Source organism: Chiloscyllium plagiosum, unplaced genomic scaffold (assembly GCF_037043375.1).
Source record: "Chiloscyllium plagiosum isolate Xiang-an unplaced genomic scaffold, Cpla_swu_hap1 HiC_scaffold_6, whole genome shotgun sequence".
In the NCBI taxonomy this organism is placed as follows: Eukaryota; Metazoa; Chordata; class Chondrichthyes; order Orectolobiformes; family Hemiscylliidae; genus Chiloscyllium; species Chiloscyllium plagiosum.
The window spans coordinates 16,123,715-16,142,163 of NW_028270144.1; the positions used below are offsets into that span (position 1 = coordinate 16,123,715).

At 43.1% G+C, this 18,449-nt stretch overlaps 1 protein-coding gene across 1 annotated transcript in view; it reads right to left on the minus strand.

Moving 5' to 3' along the window:
* The window catches only part of LOC122550471 (uncharacterized), a 256,060-nt gene that overhangs the window by 116,669 nt on the left and 120,942 nt on the right, over positions 1-18,449 (minus strand). The window contains exons 7-15 of the mRNA XM_087987905.1: positions 17,538-17,654; positions 13,326-13,394; positions 7,086-7,121; positions 6,421-6,483; positions 6,251-6,286; positions 4,223-4,264; positions 2,663-2,749; positions 317-370; positions 73-135 (exon numbers count right to left, since the gene is read on the minus strand). Of these exons, the coding sequence (XP_087844031.1) occupies positions 73-135; positions 317-370; positions 2,663-2,749; positions 4,223-4,264; positions 6,251-6,286; positions 6,421-6,483; positions 7,086-7,121; positions 13,326-13,394; positions 17,538-17,654 (567 nt within the window). The remainder of the gene's footprint in view (positions 1-72; positions 136-316; positions 371-2,662; positions 2,750-4,222; positions 4,265-6,250; positions 6,287-6,420; positions 6,484-7,085; positions 7,122-13,325; positions 13,395-17,537; positions 17,655-18,449) is intronic.

Sequence of the window (18,449 nt, forward strand, 5' to 3'; positions counted from 1 at the left end):
TTCATTTTAAAGCCAAAAGCAGCAGGAATGGTCTAATTTTGAAGCAAGTATTTCCAATAGAATATTACATACCCTTAATCCTGGAAGGCCCATGATTCCCTCTTCTCCTTTCTCACCCTTTGGACCAGGAGCTCCCTAAACAGAACAATAATTACAAATATAACTATTTCAATGGATGATCCAAATGCAACCTAATCTTTGTATTCCACTTTGCAAATTTGAAAGGCAGTCTTTCGTTGGAAGTTTTCTGATCTGGAATCACACTTAACAATCTGAGCAACTGAATCCACCTCGGATTCTATGTAGTGAAACTCACCGGTTCCCCAGGGTCACCTAATTCGCCTTCATTTCCTCGTTCTCCTCTGTCACCCTGAGCAAAGAATGGAAAACAAGGAATCAAGAGTTAGAAAAATGAAGGGGATCTCATAGAAACATATAAAACTTACGAAGGGAATAGACAAGATAGAAGCAAGATAGAATGTTTCCATTGAACCAAGGGAGGTTGGTGAGTGAATCTAGAACTAGGGAGCGTAGCCTCAAAATAAGAGGGAGCAGATTTCAAAGTGAGTTGAGGAGAAACTTCTTCACCCAAAGGGTTGTGACTCTATGGAATTCCTGCCAACTGAAGCAGTTGAGGCGACCTTGCTGAAATTCTTAAGGCAAAGATTAGACAGATTTTTGAACAGTAAAGGGATTAAGAGTTATGGTGAGAGGGCAGGGAAGTGGAGATGAGTTCATGAAAAGATCAGCCATGACTTTATGAAATGGTGCAGCAGGCTCGATGGGCCGGACGGCCTACTCCTGCTCCTAGTTGTTCTGCTCTTAAGGCTGAAATTAACCCAAAACAAACAGCAAAAAATTATTTATCCATGAAGATACCAACATTTATGCATGATATCCATAATTTAGTTTATGTCTTGAGGCAGTCCACCACAGGGAGGCAGGACCAACAGCAGTCTGGCTGAACCGGAGTTTATGGATGGGAATATTTGGAACCAATGCTCAGGTGTATTTCAGACCCAATTTGAAGTTACCCATTCCATCTTATTCTCGTTTTGCATTATACAATCCTATGTCAACATTTATAATGGATGTTAACTTGTTACACTGTATCTGGACCATTTTATCACCAGTAACGCTTCAGCACCTCTATTGGCATAAGTATTCAATCACAGGATGAAATAATTATGTAGGATGTGCTTCATTGTAAATGTAAACATAGGATTTACAATTAAAATATAGTAGAAATATTAATATATAAAAGATACAGGCATGAACAGCTTGACAAAGAGACAAAATATATAAACAGCATAGTCATATGAATTTATACTTAGTCGAGAAATTTAAGCTAAACATACCAAACAACATATTTCAAGAAGTATATACCAATAAATAGGATCTGTGTTACAGTATTTTAAATTCTATTTTGAGCAACAATTGTGTTTTAATGTGATTACAAATTATCACTGCAGTAATTACACAGTACAAAGATTTAATTAGAAATGAAGAGATTTTGCCATAAGTATGAATTGAGAATTTGATTGTGGGAATTTTAATAAGATTAGACAATAGGCTTCACATAACATCCTATGTCTAATTTAGAGTGGTGCAGGAAAAGCACAGCATGTCAGGCAGCATCCGAGCCGCAGGGACCTCGACATTTCGGGCAAAAGCCCTTCAATCAGGAAGAAATCTCATTCCTGATGAAGGGCTTTTGCCCAAAACATCGATTTTCCTGCTCCTCGGATGCTGCCTGACCTGCTGTGCTTTTCCAGCACCACACTAATCTAGACTCTAATCTCCAGCATCTGCAGTCCCCACGTCTGCCTAGTTGAATCTATGTTTAACGTCAATTATGAAATAATCTTCATCCAAATGAAGAATGCGAGACTTGGGAAAGGGACTCAGCTAATTTCTGCATTATCACCATTGGTCACACACAGCTTGGTTAAAATGCAATAGGATAAACAGTGAAGACCCTAGATTCTGTTCCGTTTCTGTGTCTCAGTTCCATTTTCAGAGATCAGCATTTGGATTTGTTATCATGCTAAGTTGTCAGTAAGGAAATGGGAGGTGAAGTTGGGAAGAAGTGATTTCCTGGCATTGGACCTATGTCAATTAAAACTATCCAGAACCTTACTGGACCAGTGATAACTCAGAGGTCCCATGAAGGGTCTAGAATGCAACATAACTCTCATTTGAACTTTATGTTGGGAAATAAATATGACCAGGACACAGGGAGAACTTCCTAACTTTCAACTACTATTGCGTGAGGCAAACATTTAACATCTCATCTGAAAATTGTCACCTCTGCCAGTGAAGCACTCCCTCAACACTGCCCTCCAGTTGTGCATTACTTTCCTTTGTACTGACCCAGTGACAGTGCAGTGCTGTCTCAGTACTACATCTGCAACTATACCCCCACTATACTGACCCTCCAACAGTGCAGTGCTGCCACAACATTGCACTGGACTCAAAGCTCAGTCAAATGCATGACTTTCTGTGTCTGAATGAAGAGATGCTTCACTGCTGGTGTTTAAGGTTCCTTCCTGCCTGACCCACATGCTATGGTAGCAGAGAGCTTTGTCACATCTGGTTTGTTCGTGTTAACTGCTGCTACTGTCTGGTGGTGATACTTAATCAAACCTGGTTGCAATTTTACCTTTTCTCCCGTTTTATTCCCTGGTGCAGAAACTTGGCTGGTGTCCTCAATCCTGCTCCCAGGTAGACCTGGCGGACCGGGCTCACCCTGTGGGTCAACAATTCAAACAAAAAGATAAGGAAGAGTGAAGGGACTTTAATCTAAGACTGTTACAGGAGCACAGGCACTGGCATTCACAGCAGGGTCATCTGAAACAGCTCCACACGAGTGACACAATAACATCAGATCCTTTATTCCTCTATTGCCATTATCACTCGCCTTTCAACTGCTGTGTTGATGAAATGGAGACAGACAAATAGAGAGAGGGAAAGAGAGCGTCAGAGATAAACAGCGGATGTATAAAGTTTGTGACTGTGAACAGCACTCCATCCAGATCGTCACTCTGCAATCTCAATGCTTCTATCTGAACATTTAATTTTTGTCATCAGTGCATGAGCTCTCCTTTCTCTCTAATGTAAGCTCTCCAACTTTCATTTTTCATTAATTCACGGGACATGAGTGTCGCTGGCTGCAAAGCTTTAGGGGTGATTTGCACAAGATTTATTTCTTTATAGTCATTAGTGGGATGTTGACGCCACTGTCTGTGTCAGCATTTCCTGCCATCCCCATTTGTTCTTCAGAAAGTCTTGCTGCGGTCCATTTGTTGTGAGCATACCCACAGTGCTGTTAGCGAGGGACTTCCACGATTTAAAGCCAGCGAACAATGTCAAACAGTTCTCCTCTTGCCCACTGTCTCTTCCTGGCTGCATGCTGCTCTCTTCCCTTCTCTCCCACCCTCTTAGTCTCTCCTACCCCTCACTCATTATCTTCCTCCTTCAGTGCTTCCCTTTCACTCTCTCAATGCTTTGGCACTCAGTTGTTGCCTTCTTCCCCTTCCTTGCCACCTCTCTCCCCATCCCTCGTGATGTCCCAACCCATTCCTCCATTACTGCCTGTTAACCTTCCTGCGCTCCCTCCTTCCCTATCTCAAACCTATCTTCAGCATCCTCAAAACCAACCGCTTTGATCCACTGACAATTCATTTATGTAGCTGAAAATGTGTTGCTGGAAAAGCGCAGTAGGTCAGGCAACATCCAGGGAACAGGAGAATTGATGTTTCGGGCATAAGCCCTTCTTCAGAAGGGCTTATGAAGAAGGGCTTATGCCCGAAACGTCGATTCTCCTGTTCCCTGGATGCTGCCTGACTTGCTGCACTTTTCCAGCAACACATTTTCAGCTCTGATCTCCAGCATCTGCAGTCCTCACTTTCTCCTCAATTCATTTATGTAACTGTTCAAAGTCCAACTGTTCTCACCCAGTGAAACTTGTGATGTTTTACGATGCAAAAGGAGTAATGTTGCTGGATTTTCTGAACTCATGGTTTCGCGACAGAAGCTCTGATCAAAAGGACTCACGATCAGATTAAGAGCCAGAAAAGCAGCAGGTCGAGTCAGAAGCAGTAAGTTCCAAGCCCCACCTTGTGATTTGTGGGCATTCCGTAAAGATTGACAACATCAAATGGGGCCCACAGTGCCTTTCAACAATAACACACTCTTCCACAAAGAGAACTAATTCACCGACCTTGTCACCAGTTCGTCCCTGGAAACCGATTCCATCATTGCCCTGCAAAGCAACCAGTAACTGTGTTACAGATTGTCCAAGGAATTGCATTTCCATAGTTCTGTCACCATCTCAGGATGACCCAGAGTGTTTAACAGCTAAGTTTTGAACTGTACTGATCATTATAACATTGCAAGGTCCCACAAGCATCATCTCAGTAATACTGGCTGGGGGAGGGCAGAGAGCTGAGATTTTGGTTCCAGCACCATCGTGAATTCCTAGTTCTTCCTTGAAAACTGATCTCTTGCAGCCACCGGGGAAAGGATGTGAGGCACCATATGAAAGGCTGCATCCCTCACAGTGCAGGGCTCCCTTAGTTTCCCCGCTGACAATGAGGTATTCCCTCAGTATTGATCCTCCAACAGTGCAGCATTCTCACTGTACTTAATCCCTGACAGTACAGGGTTCCTTCAGTGCTGATCATTAGATTAGATTAGACTGGATTCCTTACAGTATGGAAACAGGACCTTTGGCCCAACATGTCCACACCGAGTCTCCAAAGAGTAACCCGCCCACACCCATTCCCCTATCCCGTATTTACCCCTGACGAATGCACCTTACACTACGGGCAATTTAGCATGGCCAATTCACCTAACCTGCACATCTTTGGATTGTGGGAAGAAATCAGAGCACCCGGAGGAAACCCACGCAGACACGGGGAGAATGGGCAAACTCCACACAGACAGTCGCCCGAGGCTGGAATCGAACCTGGGTCACTGGTGCTGTGAGGCAGCAGTGCTAACCACTGAGCCAATGTGCTGCCCTAAAATCATCTGGTAGTGCAGTCCTCCCTCAGTACTGCACAGGGAATATCAGCTCTGAGATGTGGTTAGCCATGGGAAGGCCACATGTACTGCCCACCTCGGTGCCCTGTGGACATTCTCCTGAAGTTTTGTGGTGGAGGGTTGACTGGGTAGATCCTGGATAAGGACCTAGTAATGGACTGAATGTTACAGCAAACTCTACTCCCGCCCTCGCCCTCACTCCTGCTCTTTGTCTATCTCTGCAAATCTCTCCTTATTAAGTATTAATCCCATTTCTTTTTGAAAATTGCTGAATCTACTTCCTTTGCATCGAATCCATGTTTCAGATCATAGTATTGTGAGGTCCAACCACCTTCTTCTTCCCACATCTCTGAAATAATCACATTTTCGACTCAGAAAGATAAAGAGCTCTTTTGTTAATTATAACTTGCCATGCTACTGGCTGGGAGATTACTTAGACCAGAGTCGTGTTTCACAAAAATCTGACCTCCCACTGCAGCCATGAATGTTGCTCCTGGAATACTTACACATCACCAGTTACTGGTTAATTCACTCCTAGTTCTTTCATACAATGTAACACCATATCACCTATATAGGAACTTAATGAACGAAAACAAAATGCATCCTCATGTCACCTCTAGTCCTTTTTATTTTAAATCACTTCAGTTTGGTTTCTAACCTTGCACTTCCAAAATAGTTTATATTTCAACTCCCTCTATCCAACACTCTATTTGAATTTGAAGATGTCTATTAAATCTCCTCACTCTCTTGTCTAAGGGCATTAGTCTCGGCTTCTCTATTATCTCCATGTAATTACGGTCCCTCATTCCTGGAAGAATTGTAGTGAATCACCTCTGCGTGGAGTCCAGAATTGGGCACAAATACTCAGGCTGAGGCCTAACTGGAGATTTCTAATAAAGTTTATTTTTTATTTCATAGGACGAGGGTGCCAGCATTTATTGCCCATCCCTAATTGGCCACAGGGTAATTGAGAGTCAACCACATTGCTGTGGGTCTGGAGTCACATGTAGGTCAGACCAGGTAAGGATGGCAGTTTCTCTCCCTAAAGGACATTAGTGAGCCAAGTGGGTCCCCAGAACATTACTTGGGTTTCTGGATTACCAGTCCAGCGATAATACCAGTAGGAAACTGCCTCTCCATTAGATGGTGCTTAATTTTCATTGTTTCCCAGAGCAGCCATCTGCACTGAATGCTGAATTCCTACCTTGGGTCCTGGAGGTCCTGAAGGTCCTGGACGACCCTGTTGGGGGAGAAGAGGTTTCAAACACGTTGAGAACCAAATTAAAACCAGGAACAAGTGAAAAACATATTCAATGAGATCCCACAGGAAGTCTGTTATTCCCAGATGGGATGAGTCTTAAGACCAATACGTACCACTGGGCCCATCGCTCCTGGGGGACCCTTGAGACCCATCTCTCCAGGGATGCCAGGTAAGCCCTGCAAAAGTAACAAAGACTTGCATTTGTATAGCGTCTTTCGGGATGATTCCAACTACCCTGTGAGGTCGGAAAGATGGCGGCCATTTTGTGTGGGAGCAGGGCCCCACAAACAGCGACGTGATAAGGATTTGTTGGTTAACAGGTAAATATTGGCCAGAACAATGGGGAAATCTCCTCTCCCCGACATCAAAAGAGTCCCATTGGATTTTGTTTTACATAGAGCTGAGAGGGCCCACAATTGAATGTCTCATTCAAAAGGCAGCATGACCGACAGTGTGGCACTCCCCAGTCGGTCGGTCAGGAACGTAAGGCCGATTTCTTGGGGTCTGCAGTATGACTTAAGCAGACAACTCCTGATTCCAAATGGACAGTGCTCCCCAATGAGCCACTGCCAACACCGGAATAGTGTCTCTTATTGTCTGTGGAGGAGCTGTTTTCACTGTCAGCTTCTAGCGATGATTGGGATACAAGGTCTTAGCAATTCCCGTTGATTCGATTGGGTGAGATTCTGTGTACTCCGTGTTAGTCAGATTCCTGAACAAAAGTAGGAATTCCAAAAACAGCATCACACCCTCCCCTCCATGCCCCCCGAACACTTACCGGGTATCCTGGGAGACCAGGGAGGCCAGTGTCCCCCTACAAACAGAAGGAGAATGACAAACAGTTAGACTGGAATACACTCTGTTCTGTAGCACCGTCCTTTCCCATTCCCCCTTTCCTTCCCACTGCACTGTTTCTCAGAGGAATGATGGTCAGAAAGCTCCGACACAGCTCACAGATTCCTCAGGGATAAGTTGGATCCCATGGTTCAGGTGGTATCTGGACTGAATTAAAGTGTCCTTGCGACCAGCAGACTGAGACCGGACACGCGTTATGGAACGCACTGGTGAAGGGCTAATGCATGAAACATCGATTTTCTTGCTCCTCGGATGATCACGCGACGGGCTGTGCTTTTGCAGCACCACGCTCTTTGACTAATATCCCTAATCAATCTATGACCTGCACAACTTGCTCACATTTACTGTCCATCACTATCTGCCCGAAGAAGCTTGTGGAAGAGCTTTCTTCACAGGGCAGGCAAAAGAAAAAAATCCATTGTGACAAATCACTGAGGCACCACAGTCATACCCACTGTTACAGGTCTCTAACTAACCCAGAGAAACACAGGTTCACTGTTACAGATCACTGAATAACCCAAACAAACACAGGTTCTTGGTTACATGTCACTGAATAACCCAGGCGAACACAGGTTCACTGTTACAGATCACTGAATAACCCAAACGAACACAGGTTCACTGTTATAGGTCACGGAATAACCCAGATGAACACATGTTCACTGTTACAGGTCACTGAATAACCCAGGCAAACACAGGTTCACTGTTACAGGTCACTGAATAACCCAGGCAAACACATGTTCACTGTTACAGGTCACTGAATAACCCAAATGAACACAGGTTCACTGTTACAAATCACTGAATAACCCAAACGAACACAGGTTCACTGTTACAGGTCTCTAAATAACCCAGAGAAACACAGGTTCACTGTTACAGGTCACTGCATAACCCAGACGAACACAGATTCACTGTTACAGGTCACTGAATAACCCAGACGAACACAGATTCACTGTTACAGATCACTGAATAACCCAAACGAACACAGGTTCACTGTTACAGGTCTCTAAATAACCCAGAGAAACACAGGTTCACTGTTACAGGTCACTGAATAACCCAGACGAACACAGATTCACTGTTACAGGTCACTGAATAACCCAAACAAACACAGGTTGATGGTTACAGGTCACTAAATAACCCAGACGAACACAGGTTCACTGTTATGGGTCACTGAATAATCTAAACAAACACAGGTTCACTGTTACAGATCACTGAATAACCCAGACAAACACAGGTTCACTGTTACAGGTCACTGAATAACCCAAACAAACACAGGTTCACTGTTATAGGTCACTGAATAACCCAAACAAACACAGGTTCACTGTTACAGGTCACTAAATAACCCAGACAAACACAGGTTCACTGTTATAGGTCACTGAATAACCCAGACGAACACAGGTTCACTGTTACAGGTCACTGAATAACCCAGACAAACACAGGTTCACTGTTACAGATCACTGAATAACCCAAACAAACACAGGTTCACTGTTACAGATCACTGAATAACCCAAACAAACACAGGTTCACTGTTACAGATCACTGAATAACCCAAACGAACACAGGTTCACTGTTACAGATCACTGAATAACCCAAACAAACACAGGTTCACTGTTACAGGTCACTGAATAACCCAGACAAACACAGGTTCACTATTACAGGTCACTGAATAACCCAGACAAACACAGGTTCACTGTTACAGGTCACTGAATAACCCAGACAAACACAGGTGCACTGTTACAGGTCACTGAATAACCCAGACAAACACAGGTTCACTGTTACAGGTCACTGAATAACCCAGACAAACACAGGTTCACTGTTACAGGTCACTGAATAACCCAGACAAACACAGGTTCACTGTTACAGGTCACTGAATAACCCAGACAAACACAGGTTCACTGTTATAGGTCACTGAATAACCCAGACAAACACAGGTTCACTGTTACAGGTCACTGAATAACCCAGACAAACACAGGTTCACTGTTACAGGTCACTAAATAACCCAGACAAACACAGGTTCACTGTTCCAGGTCACAGAATAACCCAGACAAACACAGGTTCACTGTTATGGGTCACTGAATAATCTAAACAAACACAGGTTCACTGTTACAGGTCACAGAATAACCCAGACAAACACAGGTTCACTGTTATGGGTCACTGAATAATCTAAACAAACACAGGTTCACTGTTACAGATCACTGAATAACCCAGACAAACACAGGTTCACTGTTACAGGTCACTGAATAACCCAAACAAACACAGGTTCACTGTTACAGGTCACTAAATAACCCAGACAAACACAGGTTCACTGTTATAGGTCACTGAATAACCCAGACGAACACAGGTTCACTGTTACAGGTCACTGAATAACCCAGACAAACACAGGTTCACTGTTACAGATCACTGAATAACCCAAACAAACACAGGTTCACTGTTACAGATCACTGAATAACCCAAACAAACACAGGTTCACTGTTACAGATCACTGAATAACCCAAACGAACACAGGTTCACTGTTACAGATCACTGAATAACCCAAACAAACACAGGTTCACTGTTACAGGTCACTGAATAACCCAGACGAACACAGGTTCACTATTACAGGTCACTGAATAACCCAGACAAACACAGGTTCACTATTACAGGTCACTGAATAACCCAGACAAACACAGGTTCACTGTTACAGATCACTGAATAACCCAAACAAACACAGGTTCACTGTTACAGATCACTGAATAACCCAAACGAACACAGGTTCACTGTTACAGATCACTGAATAACCCAAACAAACACAGGTTCACTGTTACAGGTCACTGAATAACCCAGACGAACACAGATTCACTGTTACAGATCACTGAATAACCCAAACGAACACAGGTTCACTGTTATGGGTCACTGAATAACCCAAACAAACACAGGTTCACTGTTATAGGTCACTGAATAACCCAAACAAACACAGGTTCACTGTTACATGTCACTGAATAACCCAAACGAACACAGGTTCACTGTTATGGGTCACTGAATAACCCAAACAAACACAGGTTCACTGTTATAGGTCACTGAATAACCCAAACGAACACAGGTTCACTGTTACAGGTCACTAAATAACCCAAACGAACACAGGTTCACTGTTACAGGTCACTGAATAACCCAGACAAACACATGTTCACTGTTACAGGTCACTGAATAACCCAGACAAACACAGGTGCACTGTTACAGGTCACTGAATAACCCAGACAAACACAGGTTCACTGTTACAGGTCACTGAATAACCCAGACAAACACAGGTTCACTGTTACAGGTCACTGAATAACCCAGACAAACACAGGTTCACTGTTACAGGTCACTGAATAACCCAGACAAACACAGGTGCACTGTTACAGGTCACTGAATAACCCAAACAAACACAGGTTCACTGTTACAGGTCACTGAATAACCCAAACAAACACAGGTTCACTGTTACAGGTCACTGAATAACCCAGACAAACACAGGTTCACTGTTACAGGTCACTGAATAACCCAGACAAACACAGGTTCACTGTTACAGGTCACTAAATAACCCAGACAAACACAGGTTCACTGTTCCAGGTCACAGAATAACCCAGACAAACACAGGTTCACTGTTACAGGTCACTGAATAACCCAGACAAACACAGGTTCACTGTTACAGGTCACTGAATAACCCAGACAAACACAGGTTCACTGTTACAGGTCACTGAATAACCCAGACAAACACAGGTTCACTGTTACAGGTCTCTAAATAACCCAGACAAACACAGGTTCACTGTTACAGGTCACTGAATAACCCAGACAAACACAGGTTCACTGTTACAGGTCACTGAATAACCCAGACAAACACAGGTTCACTGTTACAGGTCACTGAATAACCCAGACAAACACAGGTTCACTGTTACAGGTCACTGAATAACCCAGACAAACACAGGTTCACTGTTACAGGTCACTGAATAACCCAGACAAACACAGGTTCACTGTTACAGGTCACTGAATAACCCAGACAAACACAGGTTCACTGTTACAGGTCACTGAATAACCCAGACAAACACAGGTTCACTGTTACAGGTCACTGAATAACCCAGACAAACACAGGTTCACTGTTACAGGTCACTAAATAACCCAGACAAACACAGGTTCACTGATATAGGTCACGGAATAACCCAGACGAACACAGGTTCACTGTTACAGGTCACTGAATAACCCAAACAAACACAGTTTCACTGTTACAGATCACTGAATAACCCAGACAAACACAGGTTCACTGTTACAGATCACTGAATAACCCAGACGAACACAGGTTCATGGTTACATGTCACTGAATAACCCAGACGAACACAGGTTCACTGTTACAGATCACTGAATCTGCCACACATTCACATTCATGGTTCCAGATCATTAAATAACCCAGACAAACACAAATTCATTGTTCCAGATCACTGATTCAACTGCATACAGACAAATCCACTCTTACAAATTACTCAATCACCTACACACCTAAACCTTCCACTACAGATTAGTTAATCTGGCCCACACACAAACTCATGATTACAAGTCTCGGAATCACCCGCGCACACTGCAACTCACAATTACCTTGAATATGCAGCCAAATTCACTGTTTCAGTTGAATGAATCACTTCTGCACAAAAATACTGATTTACTCATATACACATCACAGTGCATTTACTGTTCACATGCAGACACACATTTCGAAATCAAAAGCACACACACAAAACCCACAGTTATAGATCTCTGAATCACGCAAGCACATAAGTATTCACAGTTAAAGATCACAGCAACACACATACACACACAAACCCACTGTTACAGAGCACTCCATCACACACATGAACCCATCATTACAGATCACTCCATCACACACACAGAGCAACCATTACAGATTTATCCATCACACACAAACCTACTGTTACAAATCGCCCCATCATATACACAAACTCACCGTTACAAATCACTCCATCACAAACACAAACTCACCGTTACAGATCACTCCAGCACAAACACAAACCCACCATTACAGGTCACTCCATGACAAACACAAACCCATTGTTACAGGTCACTCCATTATAAACACATACCAACCATTACAGATCACTCAATCACACACACACACACACACACCCATCGTTACAGATCACTCCATCACACACACAAACTCACTGTTACAGATCACTGCATCACACACACAAACCCACTGTTACAGATAACTCCATCACACACACAAACCCACCGTTATAGATCACTCCATCACACACACAAACCCACCGTTACAGATCACTGCATCACACACACAAACCCACTGTTACAGATCACTCCATCACACACACAAACCCACTGTTACAGATCACTCCATCACACACACAAACCCACCGTTACAGATCACTCCATCACACTCACAAACCCACCGTTACAGATCACTCCATCACACACACAAACCCACTGTTACAGATCACTCCATCACACACACAAACCCATCGTTACAGATCACTGCATCACACACACAAACCCACTGTTACAGATCACTCCATCACACACACAAACCCACTGTTACAGATCACTCCATCACACACACAAACCCACCGTTACAGATCACTCCATCACACACACAAACCCACTGTTACAGATCACTCCATCACACACACAAACCCACCGTTACAGATCACTCCATCACACACACAAACCCACCGTTACAGATCACTCCATCACACACACAAACCCACCGTTACAGATCACTCCATCACACACACAAACCCACCGTTACAGATCACTCCATCACACACACAAACCCACCGTTACAGATCACTCCATCACACACACAAACCCACCGTTACAGATCACTCCATCACACACACAAACCCACCGTAACAGATCACTCCATCACACACACAAACCCACCGTTACAGATCACTCCATCACACACACAAACCCACCGTTACAGATCACTCCATCACACACACAAACCCACTGTTACAGATCACTCCATCACACATACAAACCCAATGTTAGAGATCACTGCATCATACACTAATGCTGTTAATGAGGAGTAATTGATATGGAAACACGTCATAAGGAAATCGTCTGTACAAGCCACAAATTGTGACACTTCAATTATGTGCTGTTTGTAGGTAGACATGAAATGTACCCTAAATCTCCTCCACTCGACTGTAACGAGGAATGGTTCTCCCTTTTGTCCTTTCCTTCCATGTCCTCCCTGTGGGAACAACAGAAAATAATAATGTTATCAGCTGATCAGACGTTGAGTTCCTGCAGCCTCCTGGACTCACCATTGGTTGCTGCAGTGTCAGATCTGAACCACCATTGCCATTTTCTCTGATACCAGATGGTGATCATGCATCTGCACCTTACCATTTACATGTCAAAATCTTCTATTATTTCCTTTATTCTCCCATTCACCACCAGTCCCTTTCAAAAATAAATATTTATAATTATATATACCCCCCCCCCCCCCCCCTTTTTCTTTCCAACACCCCAACCCCCCACCCACAACACACTCATTCCTTTTGTCATTCAATCACTTCTTTTGCCCTTGAATTGCTCCTTTTTGTTATTTCATCACTCCTGTCTTCCACCCTATCATGCATCGTCCCCCTTCTCCTTTCCATGTCCTTGTTGTTTTTTCTGATCTATCACGTCTTTAAAACCTGATCCACCGCAAATCGTTTCCTGTTAAACAGGCATCAGCCTGAAACGCTGCCTCTGTTTTTCTCTCTCCACAGCTGCTGCTTGACTTGTGGAGTAATTTCAGCACTTTCAGTTTATATTTCGATTTTCCAGCATCAGCCATAATTCACATTTGTTTCAGAATCTGGCCTGTTCTGTCGTGTGAAAAGTACAATAAGAGAAACAAGTTTTCATTTGTACTTCAGAATGGAACGCATGAGAATATGTGGACAGCTACAGCAACACTACAGATCCGCATAGACTCAGTGACATGGGCAGGGGTCAAAATGTTTATTTTTCCAAGGACTACTCTTGAACTTTTCTTGAAGACTGCTTTTAGCTTTTCACGGGGCTCCTTGTCATTCTCATTCACTCCTTCTTTACGGGCGGCACAGTGGTTCAGTGGTTAGCACTGCAGCCTCACAGCACCAGCGACCTGGGACCAATTTCAGCCTCAGTCTGTGTGGAGTTTGCACATTCTCCCCGTGTCTGCGTGGGTTTCCTCTGGGTGCTCTGGTTTCCTCCCACAGTCCAAAGATGTGCAGGTTAGGTGAACTGGCCATTCCAAATTGCCCATAGTGTTCAGGGATTTTAAGGTTAGGTGCATTAGTCAGGGGTAAATGTAGAGTAATATGGTAGGGGGAATGGGTCTGGGTGGGATACTGTTCGGAGGGTCGGTGTGGACTTGTTGGACCACAGGGACTGTTTCCACACTGTAGGGATACTATGATTCTAATAAAGGTCACATAGAAACTTTAGTCTCCCTATTTATGCTGATATATGTGTTACTTGAACTCAAACAGAGGTAAAGTTAGAAATATTCAATAAGCTTCTCAATAATGAACACTGTTCTATTAAACAGAAAGGCACAACACATTAATTTTCTGTATGTAAGTGTTTTGAAGATGTGAGTGTACTTTTAAGAGAGTGAAGGACTTGGCAAGTACTCAGAGTGCTGGAGAATTTACAAAGTAACATTTGACTCAGAAAAAAACAGCACTCACTGAGTTGCAATGAGACAATAACACAAATTTGAAATTAGCCAATCAGTTTAAATTATACCCCGAAAAATATCAAACTCCAATCCAGTTTGAATTGAGTCAATTGACTATCTTAACAGCCTATGACACAATCCGATGCTTTGGGGGTATAAGAACGGGGAAAATCGAGCAGTTGAGAGGAGAACTGCCAAGCCCAGCATGTAAATAGACTGTCTAAAAAAATCTCTCTTAAAAGTCCCTTTTCCATCAGTAACCTGTGACACAGAATTTCTGAACAAGAAGAAAAGAAGACACAGGAAGATCTAAAAGCAATAACCTACAGCTGCCTGGTTTTGAGATAAGAAATGTTATTTTGTAAATCTTAATTGGGTGTTTCATTGGACTAGTACTATAGAAGGGAAGGTAACAGATAGGTTAGAGAAAGAAAGTGTAAGTAGTGGTTGGTTAATTATTCTCTTTAAGAAATAAAGTTGCTAATTTTTACTTTACATTGTTCTTGGCCACTTGAATATTTACAGATTACTGCAAGGGATAAATCTTTTCTGTGTTGCTGGTTTTAAATTAAGCAGGAGGCTTTACCCCGTGTCGTAACATAAGTTAGCTCGCTGAGCTTGAAGGTTTGTTTTCAGATGTTTCGTCACCATACAAGATAACATCATCAGTGAGAGTCTCTGGTAAATCGCTGGTGGTATGTCCCACCTCTCTGTTTATAGGTCTTGGTTTTAAAGGTGGGTGATGTCATTTCTGGTTCTGTTTTTTTCAAGGGAAGGTAGCTAGGATCTAAATCAATGTGTTTATTGATGGAATTCTGGTTACAGTACCATGCCTCTAAAAATTCACATGCGTGTTTCGCCTGTCCTAGGATGTGTGTGTTGACCCAGTCCCCCTTTGTCTGTATGTATAGAATCTAGTGATAGTGGGTTATGTCTTTTGGTGGCCTGTGGTGTTCATGTGTCCTAGTGGCAAGTTTCCTGCTAGCTTGTCTGATGTAGTGTTTTTTTTTCCCCACAGTTCTTACATGGTATCTTGTAAATGATATTAGTTTTGCTGGTGGTATCTCATGGATCCTTGAGGTTCATCAGTCACTGTTTAAGTGTGTTGATAGGTTTGCGGGCTACCATGATGCCAAGGGGTCTGAGTAATCTGAAAGTCATTTCTGACATGTCTTTGATGATAGGTAATGTGGTTATAGTTTTTGGTTGCATTGTGTCTGCTTGTTTGGATTTGTTTCTGAGGAATTGTGACGAAACATCTGAAGACAAAGCTTCAAGCCCAGCGAGCTAACTTACATACTTATCATCAACCTGAGCTACAAATCTTCTCAAAAATACTAACATTAATTTTCTAGACACCACAGCACTTACAACGACACAGGGTAACAGCCATAAGTTAGTTACATTTTTGTTTTAAGTAACTGACATATACTTACACACACAAAAATAACCTTTCACCCTATAATAGTCTTTCGTTGGGCTGGTGAATTTAATTAAGCAGTGTCATGTTTGTTTCTAACATCGTCATTGTATAACATAGTCTAAAGGAATTCACGATATGTGAGAAGCTTTGCGATGTGATAAACAGATAAATGCAAATCTTCATGAAATTAAATGTTCAATATTAATTATCCAGTTGACATGTTATCCAATGTTCATTACGATAGCATCTGCCACGTTTTCCAGTATATAATAACTGCTGAACTTCTGCAGCCTTAAATTAGAGAGTCTACATTCATTTGCAAAAAAAAAAGCGACTTCAAACTTTTCTGGCTCCAGGTTAGCAGAGTATTGCTTTGTTTAAAAGTTTACACCTGCCCTCCCCCCAGTGGCAGCCCCTCTCCCCTTGAGCAGTCTTCCTTTCCTCTCCCAACACATACAGCAAACGTGGGTGAGAAAGAGTCTGTGATTGGAGGAGCAGGAGTCAGATATTCTTATTGTTCCATGTACGGCTGTGGGCATCAAAGTTTCTCTGATTAATTTCAGGAATGACCAAGCCTTCCTGGCCATTTTCAGATTTCAGGGGGAATTCAACTGTTCCCCATGTATGTTTTGAATGCTGGGCATCTCAAATAGAGTCTGTAATATAACCAGACCCAGTCCAGGATCCAGAGTCTCTCACCAAATCACAGTGCTGGAAGGCAAGTAGCCTCACTGAAGTTCAACTGATTACTCGAAGGAGCTGGGCTGGGTAGAATTTCAGAATTTTGAGCGATGGCAACCCCAGGTTGCCATCAAATCAACACCAAGACAGTTGTCTTTGGAAAATACAATGGGAAATACTGAGCCTGCAGGATTTCCTTTCAATGGAGTAAGCTTTCCTTTAACACTGTGATTCATAGTGATTTGGAATGTCATGTTTGGAAAACTACGGAAGCCAATTCAAGTCTGACTTTCTGAACAGAAGTGGGAAAATATAAGCAGGACTGTGAGGGGGGGGCGGAAAGAGGAAGGGAGTGGAGCTCACTGGAAAAGCAGAAGCTTGAGGGACCGAATGGACTCTTCCTGTGCTCAAAGGTTCTTTGAGATTGTCTTACAATTAGAAAGAAGCACGTGGTTTGAAGTCACAATGCAGTGAGCATGCAGATGTTTTGACCAAGGCAGTCTTTCTCTGTTATGTTAATCACGTTCACTCTCACCCCGTACATAGTGTTTTTCAGAACAGAAACATTTACTCACAGGAGTGCCCAACAAACCAGGGAATCCAGGTTGACCCGCGGCACCGGGATCGCCTCTCGTCCCATTGCAACCATCATGTCCAGGAGGTCCCCGGGGGCCTGGCTGTCCTGGGTGACCCTAAAGTGATGACAGTTTCAGCACACGATCATTCAGCCCGCCAACAGAAGGCAGTTCGGCTATTCCTCCGAAATGATAAACTCAAGGAACTAACTTTCAATAAAAAAAAATCTCTCTATTCTTTGCAATGATGTCAACCAGCTGGACTGCAGAGAATATGAGTTCCCTGATTGGGGCTGTTAATCTGATCCACTCAGGGAGCCCTGGCTGACAGACAGAAAGGGGGAGGGTGTCAGAGATGCCGACACTGTGGGAGCTGACTGAATGAGGCAGTACAAATGTCAAGGACTGGTCACGTGTAAATACATTGTGGCTTGGTCATAGATATTGGCCTCTGTGGAGTTATTTCAATATCCTTTCATTAAAGTCCAATGACAGATCATTGGAAATGATGCTGAGACTCAATGTGCAGATGCTGCATTCTGTTGTGGACCCTGTACCTCACAAAGAACAGATACATCAGAGATTAAAATGTTAAATAATGAGGATACATTGGATAGTCCAGGTTTATATTCCCTTTAGTTTAGCGGATCAAGGACTGAACAAGCCAAGGTATTTATTTGAGGAATTGGTAAGGTCGATGGGGACTTTTCTGTTGGAGAGTCCAGGACAGTGTTGGGGAGTAGAAACATAACTTTGGAGCCAGCGATGAAAGGTGATGTCAGGACGCACTTCTTCACACAAAGGGGAGTGGAAATCTGGAACTTTCTTTAAAGGAATCTCTGAAAGAAGCAATCATTTAGCTTCTTGTGAGGATTGATACAAAGAAACGACTTCCTCTGGTGACTGGAAATT